This window comes from Triplophysa dalaica, chromosome 11, assembly GCF_015846415.1.
Source record: "Triplophysa dalaica isolate WHDGS20190420 chromosome 11, ASM1584641v1, whole genome shotgun sequence".
In the NCBI taxonomy this organism is placed as follows: domain Eukaryota; kingdom Metazoa; phylum Chordata; class Actinopteri; order Cypriniformes; family Nemacheilidae; genus Triplophysa; species Triplophysa dalaica.
Window position 1 is genome coordinate 17,477,736 of NC_079552.1, and position 26,916 is coordinate 17,504,651.

Here is a 26,916-nt window from a genome sequence, read left to right on the forward strand (position 1 = left end):
GCATAATTAATTTTAAAGTTAATCGAATACTAAAACAATGTCTGTTCAAATTAACAACACTCTCAGCGAGTAGAATTAATTATTAGTGAATTCACCCCCTAGCCTTAATTAAGACTTTTATTCGGTGAAAAAGAGGCAAATGTCATTTCAAAAATCAAACATTAGTAGGAAGTGAATATAATTGGCTCTTGCTGAGCAGCCCACAACCTCACACCTTTGAAAATATGACCTAGTTTTGGTGTGCTAGACTGTTCTCTGCAGAATGGGTAATGATTTAGTTTTGGTCACAAGAGGTCAGTGCAAACCATCCTTAACTACAACAGCGATTATGTATACAGAAAGTCTACACATTTAAAATGTTTTCTAGAAACAACATTTTACTTAAGTTTACAATTGAGTGTCATTTAAGTGTTGGATTTGATAACGTTATGGTTTAAGGGCAGACTTACCGAATCATATACATTTCATAGAACAGAATGATACAATTTTTCAGTCCAAAAGCAGTGGCTGTGCTTAAGGATCCTGTCTCAACGTTTAATTCACATTTAGTAATGCATTAGGTATGCATTTTATCAATTTTCTTGTTTGTTTTCTGGGAATTAAGCACATGACTTTTGCTAGACATGCATCTTGGCATCAGTGCTGGGTTGAGTTATAGGAGCCCAAAGCTATTACCTTATCTGCCATAAATCTTCTTATACTAAGGTATATGAATTAAATCACAAAACAAGACAAGCTTCTGTTTCAACTGCAGGTTTGTCATGGTTTCAAGGAAAGACAAAAAATGTTCCACCCTTCTTTTCACCAACTTTATGTTTCACTTCCCCTTTGTGTTCCAGCTCTTTTACCAGGTGAGGGGTGACATGGTTCTCAAAGTGATTGAGAACGGCAAGCATAAAGATGTGCATATCCGAGAGGGAGAGGTGAGAATCCTGACACTGGTCACTGGTGGTTGACTACCCACAGTTCATGCTGCCTCAGAAATGGCTCTGCTATTATTATCTGTCATATACTGCCAGCAGACTTATGTTCCTCCTAGACAGTCAGATTTAAAGGAGAGAAAACTAAGACTTCTTGCTGCTTTAAGTTTTCAGCTTTCCGCTTGATAATAAGACTGCTAGCATTTATAAAATATCCCATGTCAATGCCAAATACTTCATGTAAAAATACTGAATATGTATGTTGCTTTATACTTTATCTGTGACTAATGTGTGAAATATGTGAATATGTGACCTCATAATTTTCTGGCAGTCATTTTGTTCGAAACCCGTAAAAGATACTTCGAGAAATGTGTGCATGGATTTGTGTCCATAAAATGGAAGTCAATGGGGACCAATGTTGCTGGGTTACCAATGTACCTCAAAAAATCTTCAATTGTGTTCTGCATGTAAAGAAGTCATACAAAAGAGTAAATGATGAAATTACTTTCCCTTTTTGGTGAACTATCCCATTAATTTCATTATTTAAAATTTAAGGAGAAAATTCCCATCGAAACAAATAAAAACACCCTTGGGCCTACAAACATGAAAGAGGTGTAGTCACATGTGCTACATTCAATAGTCTGGTTTCATCTGTGGTTTTCAGATGTTCCTACTTCCAGCACGGATTCCTCATTCCCCCCAGAGACAGGCAAATACAGTTGGGCTGGTGGTGGAGAGGAGAAGACTCCATTCTGAAACAGATGGGCTCAGGTACCCCAGATATTAAACGTGACCTCCGAATCATTAATCCTAACTGTGACCCTTATCTGCTCCATGACCCTTTTAATTCTACTAGAGAAACTATGTTTGCTCTAACATCCTGAACACTTAATCAGGCTCCAAGGGTCCTTAGAAAGATTTAGATTTTACTTAATTAAACCAATAAAACCAATATAACAAATCATGAAAAAAATCTTTGATGGAAAAATGTACCATTGTCTGCAATATTTATTATTTGCCATGGTGAGTCCAGGTTTGTTTACATATTTGTTAATTATGAAATATAATAGTAAATGAAAGCCATTATATAGCCAATATTTCAGTGAGTACCTCCGTCTTAAAAACAATCCTTTAATATGTTCATTGATATTTTCTATACTCAAGGTACTATGTGGACAATACCAGTGATGTCTTATTTGAGCGCTGGTTCTACTGTGAAAACCTTGGAACCCAACTTGTTCCCCTCATAAAAGAGTAAGTTATTTGGATTTCTCAAAAATAGTTTTGCTTTTGTAATGTTTGCGTATGCATGCGCACAAACACAGGTTTTGCATTTGTGTATATCAGGTTTATGGATTCCAAACAGCATAAAACAGGAAGGCCTGACCCAGGTGGATACTTTTCTCTTCTCTGACTTATGATGCAAGACATCAAACACCAACTTCCACAAAGCATAGTTAGCTGTTAAAATCATTTTATTGTAGTTTTATTTATTACTTTTGCATTGTTCTGTGCAGATCAAAAAATAATTGATTATACTATTGAATTACATTCAAATAAAAATGAAGATTAAATAGTGAAATGGAGTGATAGCTTTGCATGACAAATGTTTCACGATTGATTCCAGGAAAATTCCAGAGTTTTTCATAAACCATGTAAGATGTATCGAAGTATATTGTACAGTATACGGCATTATTTTCATCCATCCTCCATTTTTGGCTTCTAGCACCTGAAGACACTTTTTAATGGACAGATCCCTCATATTACTCTGCCCCAGACAGATAGCAACTTAACTGAGAGGGGCTGCAATGAGCTACCAGGGCAAAAATTACTGCATTTCTATTCATTTTCAATGAGTGGAGCGACTAAAATATCTGGTGAGGTGAATGCCCTGTCTAGATGAAAGTGGCATTGAAATACCACAACTCAATCTGTACATTGACTGATGATGTGTGAACTGAGAAGCCCTTTTAAAAGTAGCAGCAAAACGGCAAAACGTCCTGTAAATCACTAAGTCAATATTAATCTAATTATAATATCAATAATCAAAAAATATTCTTTTTTTGAAGGTAATTTTGGTAACATTGTTTTCATTTTTGCAGCTGAACCCATCAAGCCAGCCCCATTCGCACTCAACACCATGAATGTTATGACAACTTTCTGCTTTAGAAAGTGGGTGGAGAAGCAGAAACCTGCACTAGCCTGCGGTCGGCCAGTGGACATGTTTGGAGCACAGTTTGAGACTGAGGTGAGAAGAAGGAGACATAAAACTGATCACATTTCAATGGTCAGAACATTAACTTCATATTCGACTGTGACTGATCACCATTGTGGGTATTGACACAGATTACAACACAATTTCATTAACATAAGTGCTTGTTCTTAGAATCAAATAATAAGTCCTGCCCAATTAAAAATGACCCAATACAACACAAAACTGTGCGAGGTACTGGTTTATAAACATACAGTATGCAGCATATGCTCAAATTTAGATCTTTTTTTAAATCCAGCAGTGACTGGATGGCAGACTCGCTAATGATGTCTCAAAATCTTAAATAACTTGAATTCCCCAAATCACTAGTAATGTATGACAAATGGTCTCTAATTTCCATTAATGCTTCCAATAATACTTCAAAAAGTGCTTCCACTACTTAGTACCAACTACAAGCCATATACAGTATTCTGCCATGAAGTAATGCAAGTGCTGACTTTTTACCTGTTAGACTCTACTCTTCGGTCCTGGGACATCTGAATCTAAGAGACCTACTGATGGCTGGATCTGGCAGCTGGTAAACATAGCTCTTCATTATGTCAATCATAAATATATTTAGAAACATAAGACAACACATTATTTCTAGTAGTAAGACTTGCAGTTGTACAGTATTTTATTCATTCCTCTCATCCAATCATAATGCATCTTGTGCTTTAAACGTCCCATGTGTCAGACTTTGGTTCATTTGAAAAGTATGTTAGTACAAAGCTTTTCCTATTAATCAGATTTTATGAAAACCTATATTGTGACAAATGGAAACTGCACTTCTTTTTTTATGGTTCTTTATTGAGCTGTTGCATTTTATGTTACACAGCAGAAATGCTGGAGGTGTGAACACACAATGCAAGCTTGCCGTTTCAGTCGCAGCGCCACACCTCTCACTCGATGCAAATGCGGTTTTGTGTCAATGCGTGTCACTCACTATAATGCATGTGCTAAACACAGGCTTGATTCTTACAAAAACACGTTTTTTCTGCATTTGTTGTCTTTTAAATTGATCTGTTTCTACCTTCTTTCAGATTCAAAAACATTTTCTACAGTTTCTTCAGGGTTGTACATTTTACTTTTTGTTCCCTAACCCATTTTCCGCTGGCAGGTGATGATCCAATGAATCTCTTGCTGAGCCATACACAGGGTTTCATGCCATTCCCAAACACAGGGTTATTTTTTTCTAGCGCATGCCTAAATACAGTAGCATGTGAATTTGATCAAGTTGTGGTACTATATGCTTTCTTTAGCCGAATACTTCAATTTCGTTCACTTTTCATTGCTTCTATTAGGAGGGCTCATCCAAAGTCTTCATGAATGGTAAAGATTATAACCTCTCTGCGGGAGACTGTCTCCTTATCTTTGGAGGAACCAAGTGAGTTTGCTTTTAATTTGTGCCCGAATTCACAATAATATACATCCAACAAAACTGATCATTTATCGACATTAATGGATAGTCTTAACAATGTAAAGTGACAGAATTTAAAAACAGGAATAAATCCATGGATAAATATTTACATTTGCATTGATTTAAGTAGCTGGCAGTTTTATCTGTTTTTGATTTTTTTACTATACATGTACAATAACAACAGAAGTTAATATTTATGCTAGTTTAACTTTGATGGATGACAACTGTTTTCTAAACGTCACTGTGTTTGTGTGTGGACTCTCATAGGTATCAGTGGAAACGATCACAGGATTGTGTTGCTTTGTATGTTGCTCAAGACCCGGAGAGGAAGAGACCTTATTGAGATTTATAAACAAGAAATTTTATGACCAGATGTATTATCTTTATAAAAATGTAAATATTGTAACCTTTAGACTCTTTTAATTATCGATTGCTAGATGTCAAGATACTTTCAATCAGTAAAACAAACAAAAAATACTTTTTAAATAAAAGGCTTTAAAATAGAAACGTTACCTTTAAAACACTATCCTGACTATTATCCTTAAAACTTCACAACTTCTAAAACCACAAAAAAATTATTTCATAGGAGTACAGAGCAAACAAAAGAGGTAAATTTCAGGCTAAAGCCAAAATTCTGTCCAAATTTAGTAGTGCCAGGGATACAGTGGAGTCCACATATAATGCTGATTATAAATACACATTATTACAAATGAAAATAACAATTAATATAAAAAAATATGTACATGAATTTTAATCACTGTAAAACGTAGGCTACACTTGATATAATCTAGAAATACTTGTATGTTTTTTCATCATAATTTTTTTCCCTTAAGATTTTGATTTATTAACAAGTTTAAGATGGATTGTGTGGTCACAGACTTTTTAACAACACTGTACATACAAAACCGCATTTATTAAATGTGTACAGTACCTCACCACATCATATACTAATCAAAAAGTACTAACCCAATACAAATATAGATGATAATTTTACTTATAGTTTATTGTCCGGTTTCACAGAAAAGACTTTACATTTATTAATTTTGCAGGTACTTTTATACACCAGGCCGTGGTGACAATATAGCTTTTTATTATTTGCTAGATAATGATCACGTGCGTTTAGTGTTTATTATAACACCCTCAGTTCAACTTAAACTTATTAATGTATGTTTTTAAAACAGCTAAAACTCTGTTCGTACAAATAAAATTAACATGTTATTTTGTGTTGTTTAATAAAATAAAAATGAAATGAATACAGACTCCGTTGGCAATTTAATAATATATTCTTATGTTTACCATGATATTAAGGCACACAGTGTTAAGCAGCACATAACATTTTCAATATGAAGAGTTTATAGTTGCAACTTTTTTTTATTTAAACATTTATTTTTTGGACAGATCCACTATTCTAATACCTTTCAATCGCACTTTGAAAAGGAAACATTGTCACTACGGCAAGGTGCAGGTGTCCGATTTTTTATCTATGTGTCCGACTTGACTTCTCCTTTTTCAACTCCTCCCTTTACTACAAGCGGCTAATCTCGCCGATCAGTCTGCGCAGCGTCGCATGAGCTTGAACACACCTAGTGTCTTTTCATGGTGGTTACTTTTTCAGACGTATCTTCAAAGTGTACCTGATAACATGTTTCTCAGCTATAAAGGCTGCCAGGAGCCAGGAAACAGCATATTCAAGTGTTACCAGACCAATAAAGTTAAACCTGAATTCTGAATAGTCCCAAGGACAGGCTCCACACAGCCTCAGCAGAAACCCCCAGCTAAACTCCCACAAATAAATGAAGAGCATGTACATAGTCAGCCTGACTGGTAGGGGGCAGTGTTGCTGCTGCAGCCGAGCACTTAGACCTTCCATGAAGAAGATGGCAGAGCTGTAGATAAGCAGAGCCCAAAGGCTTGTGTGGCCGGTTAGTTTGTAGTCATGAGTGTAGCACCAGTCCCAGGCTGATGTGAACGCCACCTCGCAGAGACACCCATGCAGGGCGTAAATGTAGAGTCGGGCGAGAGGTGAGAGGGGTGAGAGTGTGATCTGTTCATCAGCTTCAGCTTCAGCGTCTTTGTCAACACCACCGTCTGCACAGGAAGAAAAGAGTCTTTTGTTAACACAAGTGTGCTTATCTCTAGTATACCGTTATTGATTATACTTTGTATCATTAACCAGTAGATTTATCTTTAATGAGAAAGCTTTGGAGGATTTTTGGGGTGAGCTGGTACAGACATTAGAACCGTAAACCAGCCATTTGATCTGGTCACTGATAGTAGGACCACAACAGTTACTTATCAGTAAATTACATCTGAGAAATAGATTTTAACATTTCCTTTACATTAGTTCAAGTTCAATCCGGTACATGTGGGGTCATACTGTGGAACGAAATGTTGTGCCTCACAGGACCACAGTGCCACATAAATACAGACATACAACAGTGGGGTAAAACAAGGATAAACATATACACAAATAAACCGACTAATGCTACAAATAAATAATGTATATGTGCAAGGAGAACATTGTAAACATGGTAAGTCAGGCAGATAGCTCGGGAACAGTGTAGTGCAACCAATCAAGAAGGGAACAGGTGGGGGGCATCAAATTATTAGCAATCAATAATAAGGAAACGAGAGGGTGGGGACATGGACAACACCAGAGAGAGCACATCTTGTTTTCTTGTAGCTCAGTGGTCAGAGCATTGCGTTAACAACGCAAGGTTGTGGGTTTGATCCCAGGGGATTGCAAATACCTATGTATAAATTAATTGGATAATGCAATGTAAGTCGCTTTGGATAAAAGCGTCTGCCAAATGCATACATGTAAATGTAAATCTATTGTCAGAACCAACAATAACATGCCTCTCTCCACACAAAACATGAGACTCTGTCATGATCCTGGCACTAGACCAAGAAAGAAATGACATGATGAGGCAGAATCACAAAAGCGGAGAATGTGTTACTACAGGTGGTTTTAGAAAGGCCAGTTACCTGTGAGTAGCACACTCAGAAATGCACAAAAAAACCCTGTGGGGTTTCACAGGGGGGCAGATGAGTTGTGCCCAGGGCTCTCAAAGCCTTGGGGAAAAAGCTGTTGCGCAGTCTGACGGAGCGATCTGTTCCGGTATCGTCTTCTTTATGGTAGGAGCTGGAAGAGACTATGGTGAGTGGGGTCCTTCACGATACTGTTGGCTTTGTTGGAGCATCGTATAAAAAAATGTCCAGGATGGAGGGGAGAGTGGGACGCAACAGCTCGTTTGAGAAGCATTAGCAGTGATAGCGGTTTTGTTCCAGCTTGCGATGTAAGAACAAACAATGTACTTGGATCATTCATTCTGACATGTTTCTGAGGAAACTTGACGCTATCGCAGAGTTTTTCGACCCAAGGGAGGGGTTGAAACAGACCAATCACAGCGCTTGCGGTCCGCATAGGGCCCGGGTTGAGTTGAAGCATTGTTACATTTTTATCAGCTACTGCTGATATTGTAAGCCTGATAAAAATGCTTGTTTAAACAAAAATGTCAGACTCTGTAAGTTGAATCCCCCTGTTTATAGGTATCTGGAAGTGGATACTTTTAGGATACTGCCTTATACTTAAGAGTTGTTAGATACAGTATTGAAACAGAGCCGTGACTTCATTTTTGCTGAAGCTTGTTTAAATTGTTTTACCATCTGCCTGTTTTGCAACAGCTCTCAGCTGTGAAGTGAAACTGGCAGATTAACTGCTTGATAGTAATACACGTATGAAAATCTTGGTAGGAGCAAAGCTTTTTCTAAAATGAGATAAGATGATGTGTTAAACCACAAAACCGATCGAGCCTTGTATTAGCTGAAATGCAAACTAACGGGCTTTCAGTCTGAACATCCTGGATCAAGTAATTTACTCAACTCAACTTTATTTATGTAGCGCTTTTTACATTTTACATTTGTTTCTAACTTGAATCAGACATTTAACATAACATCAGTCAAGTTATTTGAAGTTGGTCACTAATCTGATCATCTGGTTACATTGTCAAGCTGGTTAAAATGGTTTACTTTACACTTGACTTTAGTCTGTATGAAATTAAAACCACTAAAGGATCTTTCTATTATGTCAGAAAGTACATTCAAAGAAACATAAAACAGACATTGATAAATGATCTGTCTCTTGATAAGGCTGCAGAAACATAGAGGTAAGATGTAATGAAATGACTGTTCTTAAATGCTTTTCATGAAAGCTAGGCCCATTTCTTAGAGAAGCTGTTCCCTTTAATCACACAATTTTTGCATTCAGTCAAAAAAAACATCAAGTTTTATTCTAGGCTTCTCTTAAAAGACGTAGATCTTGTCATTGCAGGTATGTTGTTATTCATTGTTTGGATGCTGTACATGAGAGCAAGGTGGTTCTCATGTATCAGCCTCATGTATTTGATGATCAGCTGTGAATGCGCATCACACATCTCCTAAACATCCATTTTAACAGTTTAAATTGTTTCATAAACCACTCAAGACTCAACATTACACTTAGGGTTTGGCCTTCTCACCAGCAACTTTCTAGACTCCATCTTCAATTCATCCAATTCAAAAGCACACCGCAACTTCTGACTCGATGATATTTCCCTGTTTCTGCTTATGTTCAATAGACTTGGGAGCACAATGGCTAAATATTAAGCCGCGCTATCAGTGACATCCTCATCGAGCTGTGTAAAAATAAAGAGGCGAAAGGGCGGGGACCCTAAGCATATTACCTCTTATATGGCATCGGGAGATGTAAACAGATATATTGGAATAGGGTGTATTGGAGAAGCTTATCAGAAAGCTTGAGGATGTCGACAGACCTGTGGCCTGTCATTGAAAATGGGAATTGGAGCCTTTGAAGAAAGATTTTACCAAACATTTTGTCATCATTTACTCACTTTTGCCATTATAATGCCGTACTTTCATGCAACACCAAACGAGTCATGCACTTCCCAGAAGACATGATGGTGATATCCATTAGGATGATGTTAAAAGCTTGCAATAGAGAACATTCAGTCTTTACCAAGATGGCAAATAAACCAAAGCTATCTCAAGGGACTTTAAGATGTGATTTTAGTTGAAATGAGACATGTTCGGATGCCCATTAAGAGATTGGGTGATACTTTTTTCAATATCACGGCACACATAAAAAATATGAAAATTCAAAAACAATATGTTTTCTCAGGCCCATCCTACGTCCGGTTTCCAGGATAAACGATGTTGCACTAAAGGCTAATGACACTTTCACCAAAATTGGCACAGATAAGCACATTCTTATGAAAGATCGCTTTGAGTTCATAGAGGGGGAGGCTGTTAACTCAATGACAAACAAAGCTGCACTGGTGCTATTAATATATATCGGATGTTTGCTTTCCACAGTAATAAAAATTCAAATAAATGATCAGTACAGACTACCAAAGGCAAAGGGGGAACAGAGTCCAATGCAAATTCTTTCTCGCTTTCACACATGTAGTTGAAAAAAGTGTTGTAGGGCTGTAATTAGCATGAACACTTTCTGAAAGTGTGAATAAGCACGCAGTCATGTCATCCAACAGAAACCCAATATGTTTTTATGCAAAACTGTCAAGTTTCAGACATGAGTCCTCGAGAAGTTATACTCCTGCTTATGTCTTAAGGATGAAGCAAATTTCCTGGCTCATGATTCATTCCTTGAAAATTGCTTAAAATGCACTTACAATATATATTTAAATAAAATGAAAAACTGAAAGGGATATAACCAACATAAATGTTTTACATTTTATCTGGGGAAAATGAAAGCATCACTGCTTGTTCAATCATTCCAAGAAAGCAAAACAAAGAAAGAACAAACCAAAAAGACAAACAAAGAAACAAGTTTGTGTGAGCATTTCACAATGTCTCAGAATTGAAAATCACTTTTACTCGTATGATGTCATCATGACAAAAGAGGGGAAGTTCGCTTTTAAGCAAGTCCTGGACAGTTGTTGCCCTCACAGCAGAAATCTGCTTTTGTGCTAAGGCAGTTTTCTTCCTAGTCTCTGTTTACATTTGATGTTCTTGATTCAGCAAACTAGTCTGGAGTTAACTCTGGTAAGTGAAAATCCGTTGTTACTGTGTTGTTGTACAATGTTTATGTTCTTGAATTCCTTATTTCCATATAATTTTGAGACAAAAGTAAGATCTTAACACATTATTTAGCTTGAGTAGATAACTTAAATTCAATCCGGTTAAGAAATTTACTTTCAGATGAAATGATAGCATTATACATTGCTAAACATAATGTTTTGTTGTACAGTATATTATTGTGTGAACTGTATGTATATCTTGCTGAAAACTTGCATCCTGTCTTCAGAGCTGTTATCAGAGCACAAGTTTACATGCAATGTGTAAAACTGAAGAAGTCAGTTTAACAAGTCTGATGTTGAAAAAGTTTAACTAAGAAGAAGCCAATCACTCCAAATATGGCAAGAAATGGGCAGTGCTGTAAGAACAGAATTCTGGGTACAAATCAAATTATATCTGTATTGAGGTTTTTGAAGCTAGAAACTAATTTAAATTCACTGTTCTGTGACTTATTTGTGACGGATTTGAAGTCAAACTAAAACAAGATGGATCATTTCCTTTGTATGCTCCTATGAAATACTTGCCAATGCTTGTATCACCAACCACAAAATTGTTGTTCTTAGCTATTTCCACAGATATTCTTCCTCTTGTGCTCGAACTCATTATTGCATAGTACATAGCAACTAGTTATTTCATTCTACCATCTCCTACTGCTGTTGTTCACGGTGTTTTGTGTGCCACTAAGATTGTCGACTGCATCATAAATGAGGAACAGTACTAATGTTTTTAAACTTTATATTTATTTGAACTTTCTTTCAGAAACAACCATGACCGCAAACGGCACTGAACATCACTGCAATGTCTCAACTCACAACTTGGTGGCATCAGTCCTTCCTCCTGTGCTAATAATAGAGATGTTACTCGGTCTGCCTGGCAACATCATGGCAATATATGTTTTCTGCAAAAATATGCCATCCTGGAGGACCAATGTCACATTTCTCTTCAACCTAATTCTGTCTGACTTCTTGCTCCTCCTGAGTCTACCCTTCCGCGTCGACAACTTCGTACGTGGAGAGACATGGATATTCGGAGATGCCTGGTGTCGGATCAATCTATTTATGCTGGCTGTGAACCGTTCAGCCAGCATTGCTTTCATGACTGCTGTGGCTTTTGACCGCTACTTTAAAGTGGTCCATCCGCATCACAAAATCAATCACATATCCTCAAGACAAGCAGCCGGGGTTGCCTCCTTCATCTGGGCCGCTGTGATAGCCCTGAGGATCCCTTTGCTGGCCAACCACCTTCTAAACACAGACAACAACAGCTCCCAGTGCAGAAGTTTCAGTAATTATAAGAGTCCATCACTAGGTATCCGCCTGCATTATGGTGTGTTTATCTTTGAGTTTTTTTTGCCTCTAATACTGCTGATCTTTTGCTCTGTGCGCATCGCATGCATCCTGCATTCTCGCCAGATGGACAAAGACAAGAGGGGACAAAGGGCTATTCGCACTGTTCTGGTTATTGTTGGGGTTTTTGTCTTCTGTTTCTTCCCCAGCATTGGCACAGGGCTGACTGCCCTCTTTTTAAAGCGACTTGGAAAAACATATTGTAACGCTTACAATCTAACCTCTCAGTTGTTTGCTATGTCTATAGCATTCACATATCTGAACAGCGCTCTTGATCCAGTCATCTACTGCTTCTCCAGTTCCTTATTTCGCAATTATTTGAAGTCAACCCTTAACCGGACTGGTGTGATACAGCTACAGCTCAGCAGACGGGGCAGCACGTACAGCGGCAGTGACTGAGAATTGGGCTTGGACAAGACAGGATGATGTGGATGGGGATTGATCACGCATTGGACTACAGGACTTTCTCATATCCCAGTTTAAAATTTAATTATTAGTGAGTCATTTTAAAAGACGACTCACAATGTCTCCCTACCTATTAAAGGACTGCCATGTTTATTTGGATATCTTGACTTTTCCTGTACAACATGGCAACACTGGGTCCACACTGGATGGATGGATGGGTGGATTGCAGGGATTCGACAGATTTGATGGATGAATTCAATGGATGGATGCCATAGATAGCTAAATGGGTTCACACAACCCTACACCTTTTTGATAAAATATGACAAGAAATAATACATAAAACATTATTAAACAATATAAATTATAAAATTATAAAAAAGTATGTAAAATAATATTGTTATAATTACTAGATAATAAATAAAATTGATAAATACAATCAAAAAATATAAAGATTTTCAGGTTTGCAAATTGACTAAAACGTGTATTCCTAAAAGAAAGAAAATAGACCAAAACATAGATCAAAACAACTATTTCCCGCCATTACTGGAATTTGCTGTCATTTATGAGACAACACTGAACTTTCATATTTCTGGCAATGTTTTCACTTTAGGAGGGCGCTGTTTAGTATGGCTTCTATAGATCCGTATATGAATCGCATCTTGGCATTGTCTTACCTTTCTCCTCAAAATGTTGTACTACTGAACAAACTTTCCTGTGAGAAGCATTTTTATTCCACCCATCCATTTTTCAAATCGTCTTGTCCTCTAAGGGTCATAGGGGCCTGGAGCCTGTCCCATCAGGCCTCACTAAATGGAATTGGAAAACAATTCATGCAGGATAGCTGTTGACTTCCCCTTGCCTGCCATCTCAAATTGTTGAGCATTGCTCTACAAGCTTGAAAGGTTGTAGGTTTGATACCCATGGATACACATGCAGTGCAAATCAAATTTGAACACACTTTAAATCAGGTTTGATCAAAGCGTCTGGCAAAAAGCATAAATTAAACTGTATTGTCATGGACATGGTTTCTTTATGAATCATTATAAAAAAGTTAAAGTAACAAAATGACCGTGAATTTCAAACTAGGCCTATATTTATGTATGTATGTAATGTAATATGTATGTTATGTATGTATGCATGTAATATGTATGCTTCACTATGTGAGCTGCCGTAATGTCACACAGACGCTTAAATCTCAGAAATAGAGCAGAATTGTAAATATTTCTTAATGTTTGCATTTTGTTTTCAGCATCATACATATCTTTGTTAAGCATTTGTCACTATACCTAAGCTTTCTATTAATTCTGATGTATTCTTATTCTGGTTCTACAGGAAGATATTTGGAAGAATGTCAGTACAGATCACCCCTCATTGATTCCCATAGTATTTATTTTCCTACTATGGCAGTAAATGCAGGATGAGATCTGCTTGGTTACTGACATTCTTTATGTTCAGCAGAACAAATAAATGTATTCAGGTTTAAGAGAACCTGAGGAAGAGTAAACGATGACAGAATTTTAATTTTTAAGTGAACGGTCCCTTTAAGAGACTATCCAAATACGAATGTAGATTATTATCATTTACTATGTATGACTAAAGTATTAGTGTGCCATGAAATAAAAATACACATTGTTTACAAATGTTGGGTACTTATCTATACAGAACGCTCAGAGTTTCCTTGATAACAGATAGAAGAGAACAGCATACTCTTTCGCTACTTTCTATTGAACATTGAAAGTGGTCAATAAACAATATCAAAGTGTCTTTAATGCCATTTGGTCTAAAAGGATGACACATGTTATAGATGTCAACTAAAAAAGTCATTCATCATTTCAATTTATGTGCTTTCAGTGACCCAGTGGTGGTTGTTACACCTGATAATAGAAGAGAATTTACTCTGGATTATTTGCAGCCCAGCGTTGGGTCAAAAAGGGAGGAACCCAGCCGTTGGGTTATTTATTAACCTATGCAGGGTTGTTTTAACCTGTTGTTGGGTGAAATATTAACAATATGTGTTTTTAAATTTAACCAAACTGTTGGGTTTGTCCCTTTTTGGTTGGGGTCCCCCTCAGTCTGTTTGCAAATAAGAAAGAAGAAGATTTAAGGCACTTGTCCAGAAGCATGTCTGGTTTGAGTTTTTATTTAAATCTCACATATGTAATCAAATCATGAAGAATTGTTTAACATTCCGTTATAAATGTTTTGTTGGTTATATTTTGTTCAACATGTGTGTACTGTTAAAATCTAAATCAGTAATATCTTCTGGACCATCATTGATTAGGTCATATGAAGTGCATAGTGCCGCCTACTCTACTGGATACAAATGAAGCGGAGAAATACAGCAAAATATTTAAATGGGAAGATAGCGGGATATATCAATATAATAGGAGAGAATCCTGGGAAAATGGGAGGGTTGACATCTATGCTTCTCATTTATAGTATATAACGTCTTGGTTACAGATGCTACCTCAGTTCCCTGATGGAGGGTCGAACCGACAGATGGGGTTTGCCCTGGAGAAGCTATCTGACTAGTTTAGAAAGGGCAATGAAAATTTGCATGCCCTCCATCAGGGAACTGAGGTTACATCCGTAACTAAGACCAGCGATGCCGGTAACGCGTTACTCTAATCGGACCACGTTTTTCAGTAACGAGTAATCTAACCATTAGGATTTCCAAACCAGTTATCAGATTAAAGTTACTTATCCAAGTCACTGTGCGTTACTATTTTCGTCCTTTTCCTTGGTAAAAATATATATTTTTTGCTTTCTTCTTGCGTCTCAGGGAGTGAAGTCACATAACAATATGCGACAAGTCACGTTTTCAGCACGGAGGACAATTCACGTGTAGCCCCTACCACACAGCATCACAAACGTAAAAAAACAATGGAGGGAGGAGAGAGATGCACGTTTTTTAGCTGGAAATACAGCCACTATTTTGAGTTTATGTCAGCTAAAGAAGGCAATATTAAGGTTCGTTGCACACTCTGTGCTAGTGAAAAATTGCTATCTACCTATAAAAATACTACGTCAAATTTGAAAAAACATTTGGAGTCGCAGCACTGCACAGTTAAACTTACCGAGCAAGTCCCGCCAGGTGTTGCGAAGCAGAGAGCAGCAGGTCCCCCACCACCCAAACAACAAAAGCTGGACTTCGGTGCAAAACCAGTAAGTGGGGGAGAGTTGAAGAAGTAAGTCGGGCAGTATGTTGTAGAGGAAATGCTGCCCTTAAACACGGTTGACTCGCTCTCGTTTCGTGCCATAATAAACAAGATACCTACTACTGTCAATGCCGAGCTGCCTCACAGAACGGCTTTTTCTTCTTACATGGAGAATGAGTATGCAGTGATGGAGAGAAATCTAAAGGCCGCGCTGAATGAGGTCGACTTTTTTTCAACTATCGCGGATATTTGGACTGCTAATAACAGGAGTTATATGGGAGTAACGCTCCGCTGGATCAGTAGCTCCACATTAGAGCACCACAACAAGGCTGCATTGGCATGTAGGAGAATTCGCGGTAGAAACACGTATGATGTTATTGGTGCAGAAATCGAAAACATTCACTCATATGGACTACTCAACAAAGTAATTGCAACAGTGACTGATAATGGATCAAATTTTGTCAAGGCGTTTAAAGTTTATCAGCCTGTCACAGAGTCTGATGATGAGACGGAGGATGGAGAGTCCACCCCCACAGATGATGATGATGTCACTTTTTCAGATCTGTCAGAAATCCTATCTGCTGAGGATGAAAGTGATGGCCAGCTGTCTTGTCCCCCACACCATAGGTGTGCTTCACACACCATCAACCTCATTTCCACAAATGATGTAGGGAAATATTTAACTTCCAATGCAGAAAGCAAGGCTGTGTATAGGAGCAGCATAGCAAAATGCACAGCTCTTTGGACCAAATCAAGTAGATCTACCCTTGCATCAGAAACAGTGGAGGAGGTCCGCAAACGAAAGCTCCTCGCACCAACATCCACAAGGTGGAATTCCTTTTTTGATGCAGTAAAGAGAATTGCAGAAATCCCCATGAGTGAGCTGAATAGTCTGTGCACCAAGCTGGGAGTTAAGTGCTTCAAGGACAAAAAGTTCCAGTTCCTGCACGAGTACTGCACCGCCATGAAGCCTCTAACTGCAAGCACTGGACATATTACAAGCCGACTGTCCTTATGGGACTTTACTCCCCCCACTTGAAGTTCTAATGCAAAAGACCCTGGCTGTGAAAGATGCCCTCTCCAGGATGACTGCAGGCCTTCCAGATGCCATAGTGCAGGTATGTTCCATCTTGATGGTAGTTACAATTTCTTGCATCACACCATTCATGAACGTGGACACAATATTTATTATCACTGCAAAAGAAGATTAAAACTTCTTTAAAAAAAAAAAACGTTAAACTTGGCTCTGTACACTGTAATAGGTTTTGATGCATGTTATTGCACTTAGGCTTTTTGTTTTTCCAATGTTGACCCAATTGCTTTCATTGTTTACCTAACTTAGAAGTCGCTTTGGATAAAAGCATCTGCTAAATGACTAAATGTAGAACAAATACAATTGTCAAAATTAAATCCATAATATTGATCCTACATTAGGCATAGTTTGCAAGTAATTCAATAACATAATAAATAGTAGGCCTTGTAGTGATAAACATATCAATTATATTTTTCAGGCTATCCAGACTCGGTTTGCTGGTGTTCTAGATGACAAAGATGCCCTTCTCGCAGCAGTAAGTTGTCCAAAATGTAAACTCTGATGGCTGAGAGATGCAGGTAGGAGGGAGCAAGTAAAAGAGCTTCTGACAGCAGAGTGCCGCCGCACAACTGCTCCTGCAGCACAGAGCCCTGCCAGTGTGCCCACCACATCTGCCATCCAAGGTGAGATGGACTTTTTCACTTTTGAGGCAGAGCCAGAGGAGACCTACTCTGCAGAAAATGAAGTCATGGAATACCTGAGGTCAGCCAATGACCTTCAGATTCTACACCAGTTTTCAAACATAAAGAACATTTTTTGAAGTATAACACTCCAACCCCATCAAGTGCTCATGTGAAGCGGCTTTTCAGTCTGGGAGGTTTGGTGCTCACCCCTAGAAGAAATAGACTTTCTGACAAGAGGTTTGAGAAGCTTCTGTTAATGAGGTACAACCACTGGTTTACTCGCCCCACTTCACTGTTTCACTCATAACATAAGATAAGGCCAAAGTAACAAAAGTAGACATGTGATATCAGCCTACATGTGGTGTTATACTCTTGTTTTGTTTTAAAAACAACTCCTTGTTGCTCTAATAATAATATTTATAAATAGTAAGTTTGCCATTACAGTGTTAACAGTTAAGTATGTCAGGTCAAGAAAGACTGTCTTTATTTTATATTTTCGAAAACCAAGTATTTATGTTAAGTAAAGTCAAGAAAGACTGTCTTTATTTTATATTTTAGAAAATCAAGTATTTATGTTAAGTCAAGAACGACTGTCTTTATTTTATATATTAGAATAACAAGTATTAATGTTAAGTCAAGAACGACTGTCTTTATTTTATATTTTAGCAAGACAAGTATTTATGTTAAGTCAAGAAAGACTGTCTTTATTTTATTTCTTATAATTTTTTCAGGAAGTAGTTTATAAGTTCAACCTCAAATGTGAGGAGATACATTGTTGACATTACTGATAAAAAAACCAACTTCCAATAAAGTGAGTGTTGGCAAAACCGGTTGTCATTTTTATGTTGAGGCGGCCTGAGTGTTGTCGGCAGCTGCTGAATATAACTGATAAAGTAACTTGTAATCTAATTTAGTTACTTATAAAATCAAGTTATCTGTAAAGTAACTAAGTTACTTTTAAAAGGAGTAATCAGTAATCAGATTACTTTTTCAAAGTAACTCACTGACTAAGACGTTCCCTTTCTGCCGGTCTCTTTCGACGTTGTGTCGAACAGACAGATGAGGTTCTTATGGAAAAATGTGCGGACTGAAGTGGTTTACCGCAAGGTGGAGGTCCACTTCAGAATGGTCATGAGTTACCAAGGTGGGAACCAATCCTGAGGGTACATCCGACAGAACCGCCCGATTGGGGGGGTTACAACGTCCGGCGTCACTAGGTTCGGTTAGAGCTATGTGGTGGATAACTCTGCCCAGCCCGTTCAGAGGAGGTTCTTTCTTAGTGATGGAAGAATACGATACGTGTTTGTGGCATAAGGGACACAACGTCTCGTTCCCTCCATCAGGGAACTGAGGTTACATACGTAACCAAGACGTTCCCTTTCTGTCGGTCTCTCGACGTTGTGTCGAGAACGACAGATGGGGTTATCTATGGAAAACTTCTCAAACGCTGTATCGCGTCACAATCTCAGCGAAGCGACGGTAACAAGCCTGGGCGTGTCAGCTCGACGCTTTCGTGAAACTTGTAACCTTCCAGTGTGGTGGTCGGGGGGTTCCAGAGCTTTCTGGGAGAAAGATGGGTACAGCCCTGACCGGTAACCTTTCACGGACGGGGCCTTAGCTCTCTACAGGCGAGAGGCCGTCTGGCTCGGGTTTACACCGGGTGAGAGCAACTCTTAATCAGAGAAGCGCTGCAGAGGCCACCTCCTACCCGTGGGGAGGAATATGGTGGATATAGGTATGGTCTCGTCCTTGGAGGAGAACACATGGAACGTGCGGACTGGGTAGTTAACCGCGAGGTGGAGGTCCACCCGGGGAAGTTCATGGGTTACCAGGAGTGGGAACCATTCCCATGAGGATACATCAGACGGAACAGCCCACGGAGGGGGTGTTACAGACATCCGGTAGCACTAGGTCCGGTTAGAGCTATCTGTGATAGGTTATAAGGTTTCCCGGCCTAAGGGGGAAGGCTGCTCTGCCCAGCCAACCCCCAGGAGGTGCTTGCTTAGTGATGGATGGAATGCCTGTTCTTAACCAGTGTCTGGGTAAGAAGGAAGGTTGGTGAGGTACCAATTTTCTTAGCCATGTTTTTGGGTAAGAAGAAAAGGGTAGATAGCACACTGACCCAACCTCTTGGAGGGTGGGAAGGTGCTTTCGCAGGCATACGCCCCCCAGATGCCAGTCCTACATGTCGCCACGCAGGACGTGGGCTGACACCGGGTTTACGCAAAGGTTGTTAACCCTTGCGAAGGTGTTTGGGCGTAGCCCAACCCGTAGCTCTACAGATGTCTGCTAGAGAGGTGCTTCTGCCAGTGCCCAGGGGGTGGCTAAACTCCGGTGGAGTGAGCCCTCACTGCCAATGGGCATGGGAGATTCTGAGATCGAAATGCCGTCGTAACGGCATTCACGACCCAGTGCGCCAGACTCTGCTTGGAGACAGCCTTCCCCTTCTGCTGTCCTCCAACACAAACTAGGAGCTGGTCAGAGCTACTGAAGCTCTGCGTGCGGTCCAGGACACAACACGGATGGGGTTGGGTCTTCCTCCCCAGTGGGGAGCGCCTGCAAGTCCACCACTTGGTCCTCGAAGGGAGAAGTGGGAACTTTGGCCACGTATCCGGGCCTGGGTCTCAAGATAACGTGAGAATTACCAGGGCCGAATTTAAGGCAATCCGGGGACACAGAGAATGCTTGGAGGTCCCCTACCCTCTTGACGGAAGCGAGCACCAACAGGAGGGCTGTCTTACTCAGGTGAGGAAGATCGGAACCTCTGAGGGGCTCTCAAGAGGGTATGGAGCGGAGATGAGGCGGATTCCGCCCTCTCGCGCCCGTTAGGAACCTGGTGATCAGGTCGAGTTGCCCTAGAAACATTCCATCAACTGAGTCGTGATGAGTGGCGATAGCGACTACATACACTTCAGTTTGGAGGGGAGATGTTAGTCTCCAGTCTCGTGAGAAGGGGAACACAATCCTGATCAAGCACCTCAGTGGGTCTTTTCTCGTTGAGAGAGAGAGACACCAGGACGAGAAGAGGCGCCGTCTAGAGGCGTGTGACCGCCTAGTAGATGGGGCCCTAGCCTGGGTGATGGTCTCAGCCATAGAGGGGGAGTAGCCATCTCAGGATTTTGTCGTCCTGTCTAGAGACCAGACATGGGTGTTCCAGAGGTCTGATCTGGGATGCCAGAACGTGTCCTTCCCCTGAGAGAGCAGGTCCTCTGTCAGGGGAATGGTTCAGGGGGAGTCGCTGTTCAGAGCATCAACTCTGAAGCCAAGTGCGGTTAGACAAGTGTGGTGTAACCAATACACTTGGTGCTCCTCTTCCCTGACCTTGCACAGTGTTTGTGCAAGGAGGCTCCTGGGGGGGGAAGGTGTGCTTCCGCCCGTCCCGTGGTCAGCTGTGCGCCAGGGCATCCGTGCCGAGGGGGGCCTCGGTCAGGGAGTACCAAAGCAGACAATGGGTGGTGTCATGGGAGGCAAAGAGGTCTATCTGTGCCTGTCCGAACAACACCCAAAATGAGCTGGACCGGGGGTGGAGTCGCCACTCTCCGCAAGGCGTATACTGACGAGAGAGCGTGTCGGCTGTCTGGTTCAGTCTGCCTGGGATGTGTGTGGCCCGCAGGGAGCGGATCACCTGCTAACTCCACAGGAGGAGGCGTCGGGCAAGTTGTGTTAGTTACCATGAGCGTACACCACTCTAGGCAATTGCACAGCCCGTTGCACACTGCACCCCACCCCTGCAGCGAGGCGTCCGTCGTCACCACGACGTGCCTCGTAACCTGCCCAAGGGGAACCCCCGCCTGGAGGAAGGTCATGGAAGACCAAGGGGTTAGGGTGCGTCGGCAGCAGGGCGTCATCACCATGCGCCTGCTGCCGGTGTGCCACGCTGTCCTCGGAACTTGACTCTGTGGCCAGTGTTGAAGCGGTCTCATGTGCATCAGCCCGAGGGGTCTTACCCCCGCGGAGGATGCCATGTGTCCCAGGAGCCTCCAGTTCCAACACTGACTGGGCACGTGCTGTGGACAGCTGTGCCGTCATGGTGACAGAGTTTGGTTCCATACCGAGAAAGAGGATGCTCTGCACTGGGGAGAGTTTGCTCTTTTCTCGGTTGACCTGAAATCCCAATCGATCTAGATGCCGGAGCACCAGGTCCCTCTGTGTACAGAACAGATCTCACGAGTGTTTGCCAGTCGTCGAGATAGTTCAGGGACAGACCGAAAGGGAGGACTCTGTACTGATATGCCCACCCCTCGAACTCGAACCATGGGAACGGGGCAGTGTCGAGGGGATCGAGACATTATAGTAAGCGTCCTTCAGGTCCAATCCTGACACCTGATAGATGTCAGGATGCGCCTCTGCGTGAGCATCTGAACGGCAACTCGTGAAGGTGCTTGTTCAGGGTACGCAGACCTATGGCAACCCGCCGTCTTTCTAGGGAATGATGAAGTGCAGGTTGTGACCCACTGAACGTCTTGATTTTGGACGAACTCGATGCCTGTTTTGCCAGAAGTCTCTGGGAAACTGGATCGAGTAACCAAGACGGACCACCCGCATTAGCCAGCAAGACAGTGTGGGCAGCTCTTGAGCTCCCACGGACTGTACAGGGTGACCAAGGGGGCAGTCTGCTTCATCATTTCCACGGGGGGTGGTTCGTCGGCTGGCGGACCTATCCATCTGTCGAGGGGGTCCCCGGAGGGAAGGATGGCTCCGCCTTTTTACATGCCTGGCGGGACAATGGCACGCACTGTCGGTTTGAGAGTGGTGACAACTGTCGTATGTGTACGACCTCACGCCTCGCCAGGGCGTGAGGTCGGTTCGCCGAGCACAGTCCAGTGGAGTGTGGGATCGGCTGCAAGTACACCCGGGGAGACCGAAAAACTCTGTGAGTAAGTGGGCGCCAGGCCCTGAAAAGGGCCCGGCTTTGGTGACGAGGCAGGAGTCGTCACGTGCCGACCGATCAGAGCCGTGGCTGTGATGGTTCGGGCCCGATGTTGTTCTCCCTGGAGTCTTCCCGTCAGTGTCCCTTCTCGTGAGAAGTTTGGGTGGAGGTTTCCCCCTCGACCTCTGCTTCCGGGGTGCCGCCTGTGGGGACACAGGAACCGGAATCGATGTCGAAGGGGTCCTGGGTTGCAGGGAAGCAGACGTCACGCGGGATCTCGGAGGCCTTCAGGCGGCCGAGTCGCGGTGAGAAAAATGTGGTTAATTGCCACTGTCTGCTTCACCGTCAAAAACTGCTTAGCGCAGTCCTCGACGGTCTTTACCAACAACCCACCCTGCGAGATGAGTGCATCAAGAAAGCGAACTTCCTTGGTATCACTCTTCTGCACAAGGTATAGCCAGGGGTGTCTCTCCTGGACCACTACCGTGGACATCGTCCGACCCAGGGCCCGTGCCGCCGCCTTAGTCACCCGTAGAGCGCTGTCAGTGGCGGCATGGAGATCCTACATTATACCCAGGTCGGCCTTACCCTCGTGGGGCTCTCTCAACGCCTTGGCCTGGCGGACCTGCAGGATGGCCATGGCGAAGAGAGAGGAGGCAGCCTGGTCCGCGGCATCGCAAGCCCTCGACACCAGTGATGCCGAAGTCTTACGTGCTTTGGACCGTAGGCGTGGCCGATTCCCCCCAGGTGGTAGCCGTCCGCGGCACAGGTGCACCGCGGGCGGACGTTCCACTCGGGGGATCTCGACGCAGTCCTTGGCTGCCCCACCATCGAGGGAAGTAAGGGAGGTGGAGCTGGTTTTCATTGGAGCGGTCCGAGAGTGGAGCGCTCCAAGTTTTACACAGCTCCTCATGCACCTCCGGAACCCCGGGTTAGCATGAATGACATTTCTGCTTCCTCCTAACTCGACCGCTGGGGGTGGAGCTCGGATTCGTCAGAGTCGGATGTCAGTCTCCCTCCGATGCTGCGAGCGACATCTCATCTACGTCACACATCGTTCCCGATGTGTGTGCGTGAGAATCCGGACGGTATGCCACCGCCGTTTGGGGAACGTTCAGAAGAGCGAATCGGGGTGCGATCGGCCCGTGAGCACTTAGCTGGCGGGTTTACGTTCGCAGAGTTCCCCATATCACTAACGCTGCTAACGTGGGTGGTCATCGGGGCCGTAGCCACAGATGTCACCGCCCGGGTAGCAGACGAAATGGTGGCTGGTTCCTGTAGGAAGACAGCCACCCGTGACCGCAACTTCTGAATGACAATCTGCCCGCAGTGCGCGCAGATGTGTCAACGAACGCTGCTTCAGTGTGCTGGACGCCCACACACCTAATGCAGCGATCGTGTCAGTCCCCTGCCGCACCCAAGAGAACAGCGGGACATGTCGTTCTCGATGTGTGTGCGTGAGAATCCGGACGGTATGCCACCGCCGGTTGGGGAACGTTCAGAAAAGCGAATCGGGGTGCGATCGGCCCGTGAGCACTTAGCTGGCGGGTTTACGTTCGCAGAGTTCCCCATATCACTAACGCTGCTAACGTGGGTGGTCATCAGGGCCGTAGCCACAGATGTCACAGCCCTGGTAGCAGACGAAATGGTGGCTGGTTCCCGTAGGAAGACAGCCACCCGTGACCGCAACTTCTGAATGACAATCTACCCGCAGTGCGGGCAGATGTGTCAACGAACGCTGCTTCAGTGTGATGGACGCCCACACACCTAATGCAGCGATCGTATCCATTCCTTTCCGCACCAAAGAGAACAGCCGCGCTGGAGAATGCTCAGTCAGTCCTGAAAAGGACTTTTAGATAAATCTCACACCCTCGGAACTGCCGAGACGCCCAGGGGAAGGTCGCTGCAGGTAGGGACGATCCGCTGCTACACGTCGTAGATCCGGCAGTAGAAGAAGACGAAGACGAAGAATTCATTGAATTCGTTCAGTTCGTAGTCATGAGCGAAGGCTCTGAAAAACAAAAGGTAAATGAATGCTGCACGCCGGCTTCCTTTTATACCGGATATCCGGGGGCGGAGCCCGGCATGCAAATTTCATTCGCCAAATTTCATTGGCCTTTTCTATAGTAGTCAGAGTTGATTGGTTCTCAAGGGCGAACCCCATCTGTCGTTCTCGACACAACGTCGAGACACCGACAGAAAGGGAACCCAGAGTTTGTTCAGCTAGATGGTACAGAGTTTGACCTCTGGGTTCACAAAGAGAGTGGAAAAGCAAATTATCTTGAAAGAAAGAAATCAAACACATAGACAAGAAGAGAAAAAGAAACAAACATACAATAGTTTGTAGGTGCATTTTAGAAAGACTTCACTTCCCCTATATGATGTCATCTTGACATATGCATTAAGGCAGGAACTGGTAGGGTTGTTGCACTCTAATCAGAAATTTGCGTTTATGCTGTGGCACTTATTCTCACACTCCAGGGCAAAGATTCAAGATAAGCAGATAAGTCTGGTAAGTAAAAAAAAAATTTGTACAATGTTTATAGAATAATCTGATTGAATTGCCTAAAAACTTAACTTGAGTTTGAGAAAATCTTAGATCAAATCCATTTCTTTAGCTCAGAGGTATACCATAATTTAACCAAAATAATTTAAAACCAAGACGATTAAATCACACTTACAAATAAAGTACAAGATGAGAAACGGTGTTTGTTGTATAGAACTGTATACTGATCTGTGAACTGTGCATTATCTCTAGAGGGTAACTTGTACCCTGTCTTCAGTTAACATACATATTTGCAAGCAATGTGTTTGAAATCTTTTACACGTTTCATAAATCTAATCTTGATAAATTTGAACTACCAAGAACCCAGTCACTTGGTACATATCAAATGGGTAGAATGAGTTGAGGTTAAGGTTTTTTGGGGTTTTTAAAACTAGTTTGAATTTTTAATCCAGTGGGTTGTGCAAATTCTTTTGACCATTCTATACTGTAAAGCTTGCACAATTTCGCTACTCAAATTTACTCAGCACAACAAGCTAAATTATAAAAAAATGGTCTTACAAATGCTCTAAATTATTATAACTTGTGTAGAACTTCGCGAAGTTGCCAATGTTTCATTACTCTTCATTAATTGCCAAATATTTTTTTTCTAAGCAATATCTAAAGATTTTCTTCCTAATATTCTTCAAATAGCATTGCTTAGTGCATAGTTACAAGTTCAGTGCTTTTGGGCTATCCTATTCCGTCTGATACTTATTGTATTTTGTGTGATGCTTAAAATATCAACTGAACTATGACACACTTAACTTTCTTTCAGAAACTACCATGACACCAAACGGGACTGAACGTCACTGCAATTTAACTCGCAACCAGATAACATTCGTCCTTCCTCCAGTGGTAATCATCGAGATGTTACTTGGTCTGCCTGGCAATATCATGGCATTATATGTTTTTTGCAAAGATATGCCATCCTGGGGGACCAATGTCACATTCCTTTTCAACCTAATTCTGTCCGACTTCCTGCTCCTCCTGAGTCTTCCCTTCCGCATCGACAACTACTTGCGTGATGAGACATGGATATTCGGAGACGCCTGGTGTCGGATCAATCTATTCATGCTGGCCGTCAACCGCTCAGCCAGCATTGCGTTCATGACTGCTGTGGCTTTTGACCGCTACTTTAAAGTAGTCCATCCGCATCACAAAATCAATTACATGACCTTAAAACAAGCAGCTGGGGTTGCCTGTCTCATTTGGGCCGTTGTGATAGCTCTGAGGATCCCTTTGCTGGCCAACAACCTTCTAAAAACAGACACCAACAACTCCCATTGCAGAAGTTTCACTGGTGATAAAGATCTATCACCGGGTATGCTCCTGCATCATGGTGTGTTTATCATAGAATTTTTTGTGCCGCTATTGCTCCTGATCTTTTGCTCTGGGCGCATCACCTGCGCCTTACGTTCTCGCCAGTTGGACAAAGGCAAGCGAGGACAAAGGGCTATCCGGACTGTCCTGGTTATCGTTGGGGTTTTTATCTTATGTTTTTCCCCCAGCATTGCCACAATGCTGACTCTCCTCATTTTAGAATCACTTGGAGAGAAGTATTGCAATGCTTTCAAGCTAACAGCTCAGATGTTCAGTTTGTCTATAGCGTTCACGTATCTGAACAGCGCTCTTGATCCAGTCATTTACTGCTTCTCCAGTTCTTTATTTTGCAATCATTTGAAAAAAACTCTTAACCGGACTGGTTTAGTAAAGCAGCAGCTCAACAGACAGGGCAGCATGACCAGCAGAGCTAATTTGGATGTAATGATGAGTTATGGAGATTGATTGGGACTGGACAAGACCGCAAAGCATATGTCAATGTTATAATACTTCCTTATTGTTGAACTCCATTTTATTCAGTTTTCTCTTCAACACAGATGATTCTGTGCCGTTAATAAATGTTGATAGCCAATGTTATCGCATGTTGGCGATTATAACATTAGCTACTGTAATTTGTTTAAAAATGTAACTTGTTGCTATAAAATATGAAGCACACAGTTCTCTAGAATATCATTACATGTGGTAACAACACAGTCTCATGTGTCAATGTCACAAAATTACACAATTTTCCCCTTTTTCATTCGAATGTATTTTAACATGCGGTATCTTTCATATGTATACATCAATGCAATCTGATGGGAATTCGTCTTTGTTACGTATGTAACCTCAGTTCCCTGATGGAGGGAACGAGA

The 26,916-nt window shown here is 42.0% G+C and overlaps 4 protein-coding genes across 5 annotated transcripts in view; 3 read left to right on the forward strand and 1 right to left on the reverse strand.

The window, feature by feature from the left end:
• haao (3-hydroxyanthranilate 3,4-dioxygenase) overlaps positions 1-5,841 on the forward strand; it is a 7,151-nt gene extending 1,310 nt beyond the window's left edge. The window contains exons 3-10 of one of the 2 annotated variants that reach the window (XM_056760677.1): positions 840-923; positions 1,585-1,691; positions 2,085-2,174; positions 2,268-2,311; positions 3,023-3,168; positions 3,644-3,709; positions 4,473-4,555; positions 4,856-5,841. In XM_056760677.1, the coding sequence (XP_056616655.1) occupies positions 840-923; positions 1,585-1,691; positions 2,085-2,174; positions 2,268-2,311; positions 3,023-3,168; positions 3,644-3,709; positions 4,473-4,555; positions 4,856-4,931 (696 nt within the window). In that variant the 3' untranslated portion in view covers positions 4,932-5,841. The remainder of the gene's footprint in view (positions 1-839; positions 924-1,584; positions 1,692-2,084; positions 2,175-2,267; positions 2,312-3,022; positions 3,169-3,643; positions 3,710-4,472; positions 4,556-4,855) is intronic. The other variant, XM_056760678.1, reaches the window with a different exon arrangement.
• A 144-nt stretch (positions 5,842-5,985) lies between these two features.
• LOC130432001 (transmembrane protein 229B-like) lies at positions 5,986-8,039 on the reverse strand. The gene is made up of 3 exons (XM_056761217.1): positions 7,907-8,039; positions 7,577-7,612; positions 5,986-6,676 (listed from the first exon to the last, which is right to left on the reverse strand). The coding sequence occupies exons 1-3, from the start codon at positions 8,037-8,039 to the stop codon at positions 6,192-6,194; spliced, it is 654 nt and encodes a 217-aa protein (XP_056617195.1). The 3' UTR covers positions 5,986-6,191.
• Positions 8,040-10,553: 2,514 nt separating this feature from the next.
• Positions 10,554-14,060, forward strand: LOC130431562 (hydroxycarboxylic acid receptor 2-like). The gene is made up of 2 exons (XM_056760675.1): positions 10,554-10,651; positions 11,444-14,060. Exon 2 carries the CDS (start codon positions 11,452-11,454, stop codon positions 12,427-12,429), a length of 978 nt encoding a protein of 325 aa, XP_056616653.1. The 5' UTR covers positions 10,554-10,651; positions 11,444-11,451; the 3' UTR covers positions 12,430-14,060.
• A 10,567-nt stretch (positions 14,061-24,627) lies between these two features.
• LOC130431561 (hydroxycarboxylic acid receptor 2-like) lies at positions 24,628-26,612 on the forward strand. Its single transcript, XM_056760674.1, has 2 exons — positions 24,628-24,691; positions 25,500-26,612. The coding sequence occupies exon 2, from the start codon at positions 25,508-25,510 to the stop codon at positions 26,507-26,509; it is 1,002 nt and encodes a 333-aa protein (XP_056616652.1). The 5' UTR covers positions 24,628-24,691; positions 25,500-25,507; the 3' UTR covers positions 26,510-26,612.
• Positions 26,613-26,916: the final 304 nt, after the last annotated feature.

Bases quoted from the DNA above. Each gene is read 5' to 3' on its own strand.
- LOC130432001 (XM_056761217.1), bottom strand. From the start codon at position 8,039: ATGCTTCAACTCAACCCGGGCCCTATGCGGACCGCAAGCGCTGTGATT. The intron at 7,613-7,906 runs GTACATTGTTTG...GAAACCCCACAG, and splicing joins TGTCAGAATGAATGATCCAA to GGTTTTTTTGTGCATTTCTG. The intron at 6,677-7,576 runs GTAACTGGCCTT...CTTCCTGTGCAG, and splicing joins TCTGAGTGTGCTACTCACAG to ACGGTGGTGTTGACAAAGAC.
- LOC130431562 (XM_056760675.1), top strand. From the start codon at position 11,452: ATGACCGCAAACGGCACTGAACATCACTGCAATGTCTCAACTCACAAC.
- LOC130431561 (XM_056760674.1), top strand. From the start codon at position 25,508: ATGACACCAAACGGGACTGAACGTCACTGCAATTTAACTCGCAACCAG.